At 37.5% G+C, this 3,108-nt stretch overlaps 1 protein-coding gene across 1 annotated transcript; it reads left to right on the top strand.

The window, feature by feature from the left end:
- On the top strand, positions 1,408-2,682 carry LOC107607270 (protein FAR1-RELATED SEQUENCE 5-like). Its single transcript, XM_016309243.1, has 3 exons — positions 1,408-1,790; positions 1,854-2,143; positions 2,261-2,682. Exons 1-3 carry the CDS (start codon positions 1,408-1,410, stop codon positions 2,680-2,682), a joined length of 1,095 nt encoding a protein of 364 aa, XP_016164729.1.

Below are 3,108 nucleotides of genomic sequence, written 5' to 3'. Positions count from 1 at the left end.
TGCATATATATCAAAACGAACAAATTAGATACACTGAAAAAAGAGAGAACATAAATTGTCAATTGAGTTAATTAATCTTTTATATATTTTTCAAATAATAAAAATCATAGATGATTGTAACTCAATTTTGTTTTAACCAATCAACTTAGATTTTAATTTATGACTAAATTAATTAATTACTTTGTATGAATTATATTTAGTTTTAACCAATCAATTGGGAATTAAAAAAATTACTTTCCATAATTTAATATAATATCGCAAGATATGTTTGATAATTTGACACAAATGTAAAGGATCATAAAAACCTAAAAGCACAACGTGTAAAAAATTTTCATATTTGTCCAAAAAACAATAATATTTTGGTGATTTCTTCCAAATCCGTGGCAATTCTGTGGGTAAGTTACCCTTGCATATGTGTCATCATCTCAGTCATTGATCAAAAAAATTTTCAACCTTTCATTAATTCATTCATTGTTTATAGCAAAAGCCTTTAATGAACATATACCATAACAAATACTACATTAATTATTGTATACACATATTGTATAGTGTATTGGGGAACATTTGCAATTATAATTTATAATCTCTAACTTTTTTTCATTTTAAAAAATACCCTCCATCTCTTCTTGAAATTCAACATGCATGTCTCAAAACTTGGAAAACGCATAGAGGCCACTACTCACTGGTTTTTTCGCCTTCGTTGTATACCCACTACCCAACCCTGAAATTTGTTATCCTAGAAGACACTACCCAACCCTGTTTGGTTTTTTCGCCTTCGTTCTATACCCAGCGTCCATTTAGCAAGAATGATCTCCTTCGAGTAATAGGTTCCAGAACTGGTGCTCTGGTTCCATCGGATAGGCGTCGACGTCAACTGAGGAGAGGGCGAACGCTAAACTGATGTGGCTCCGGTAGAGAAATTTGTAGCTGAACTTTTGCTTGATCCAAAACTGTGGCTGCTGGAAGCTGGTTTACCAACATTCATTTTTCGGCTGCCTTCGAATTAGGTGCGTCGGATTAGGTAAGGTCACCTCCCTCCGAAAGTGCATTTTTTATCCGTTCAAGCTCAACCTTTGGTTGTCATCATGGTATGTCCAATTAAGTTTTTTTGTTAATCCAGATTAGTTTAATTTGGATGATAGTCTATGCCTTTTAAACGGTTCTCTGTTTAGGATGTTGGGTTGCTATTCTGGAATTAGAAATTAAGTAACATTGTCCAATTCTATGCTGTAGCTAGGTTTGGGGAATTGAAATTAAAACCTTATACTGGGGTCGAAAACAATTAGATTAGTTTAATTGGTTTTGGTTCATTTAATTTTACATGCAACTTAGTTTAGCTTCCTGTAGTTACTACCATTGGCTCTGTTTATTGACATTTTTAGGTAAAATTATGGCAGGGGTTAAATTATGTCCATAAACGAGGATGATGTGAAAAATGATTTTGATAATGATTTGGGTGATGATTTCGATTATCAATCGAATGCAGAAGATGATGCTGAAGACGACGATGTGGATTCGCTGGATTCTACTAGCAAGAGTGAAGAAGTTTGTGGTGTAAAAAGAATAGTAGATTTAATGGTGGAGGATATTTGGAACCTGGAGTTTAGGACAGAGGATGAGGCGTGCCAATTTTATAACACTTATTCTTGTTGGCATGGATTTGTAATGAGGAAGGACGACGTGGTTAGGGATAATCAAGGTAGAATCATTAGTAGGCAACTTGTTTGCAACAAAGAGGGCTCGAGGAATATGAGGTATCTTGATCTGGATGATAGATCAAGGGAGGCAAGGTCAGTAACGTGAACCAAGTGTCCAGCTCGGCTTAGGGTAAAGCTTGACTACGGTTGCGGTAGATGGAAGGTATCATGTTTTGTGGAATCTCACAACCACAATCTGACACCACCCCAATTTGCGCATCTGGTTCTGGCCAATCGTCGTCTCACTGTCATTGATAAAATCCAAGTAGAAAATCTTCATAATTTTGGTGTCAAGACCTGCCATATTATGGGGTATATTGCGTTCCAGAAGGGTGGATATCGTCATGCTGGATTTACACGCAAAGATTTGTACAACTACATTGATCGTTATCGTCGGTCAAAAGTTAAAAATGGGGATGCCAATGCAGCAATAAACTATTTGATTGGCAAGTCAAACAACGATCCGCTGTTCTTTGGAAAGTATATGTTCACTAGTGACGAAAGGCTTGAGCATATTTTTTAGGCAGATGGGCAGTCAATTATCGACTATCACTGATTTGGAGATATTGTTGCCTTTGACTCAACCTACAAGAAGAATAAATACAATAAGCCTTTGGTCATTTTCTCCGGATGCAATCATCACGGGCAGACTGTTATCTTTGGATTCGACCTACTATCCGACGAAACCACAGAGACGTATAAGTGGTTGTTGGAAACCTTTGTTGAAGCGATGGGTGGGAAAAGTGCTAAAACAGTAATAACTGACGGAGACCTTGCCATGCGAGATGCAATCAAGAATGTTCTTCCTGATGCGACCCATCGGTTATGTGGATGGCATCTGCAGAGAAATGCATGTGAAAATATAAAGAATCCTAATTTTCTGCCCGATTTTAAAGGTCTTATATACGACAACAACGACCACAGAGACTTTGATCGGAGATGGGCAGCCATTTTGGATAAGCACAACCTTGTTGGGAGTACCTAGATGGAAAAGACGTATGAAACTCGTGCAATGTGGTCCCATTGTTTCCTCCGGGATAAGTTTTTCGGTTACATAAGGATGACATCACAGTGCGAAGGTATAAATTCTCTCATCAGATTTTATGTTAATCGCAAGAACACCCTCATTGACTTCATGCATAACCTGGATAAGGCCTTAAAGGAGTATAGAAACAACAAATTAATAGCTAACTTTAAGTCTCAGTGCTCAGAGCCAGTGATAATTATCTCGTTGGAGGTATATGAAAGATCTGCATCATGTTATTTCACTCGAAACATTTTTAAAGAAATTCGTAATGAGATTCAGAGGGCAGGGGCTTTGAATATCAAGGTACTAAGCACAACCTTGGACAAGGTCAAGTTCAGTGTGACTGCTCTCGGAGACCCGGCCAAAGATCGATGGGTGGAAGTC

Source organism: Arachis ipaensis, chromosome B07, assembly GCF_000816755.2.
Source record: "Arachis ipaensis cultivar K30076 chromosome B07, Araip1.1, whole genome shotgun sequence".
Taxonomy (NCBI): domain Eukaryota; kingdom Viridiplantae; phylum Streptophyta; class Magnoliopsida; order Fabales; family Fabaceae; genus Arachis; species Arachis ipaensis.
The sequence above is the reverse complement of the archived record's forward strand: the minus strand, read 5'-3'. Positions and strand labels throughout refer to the sequence as shown.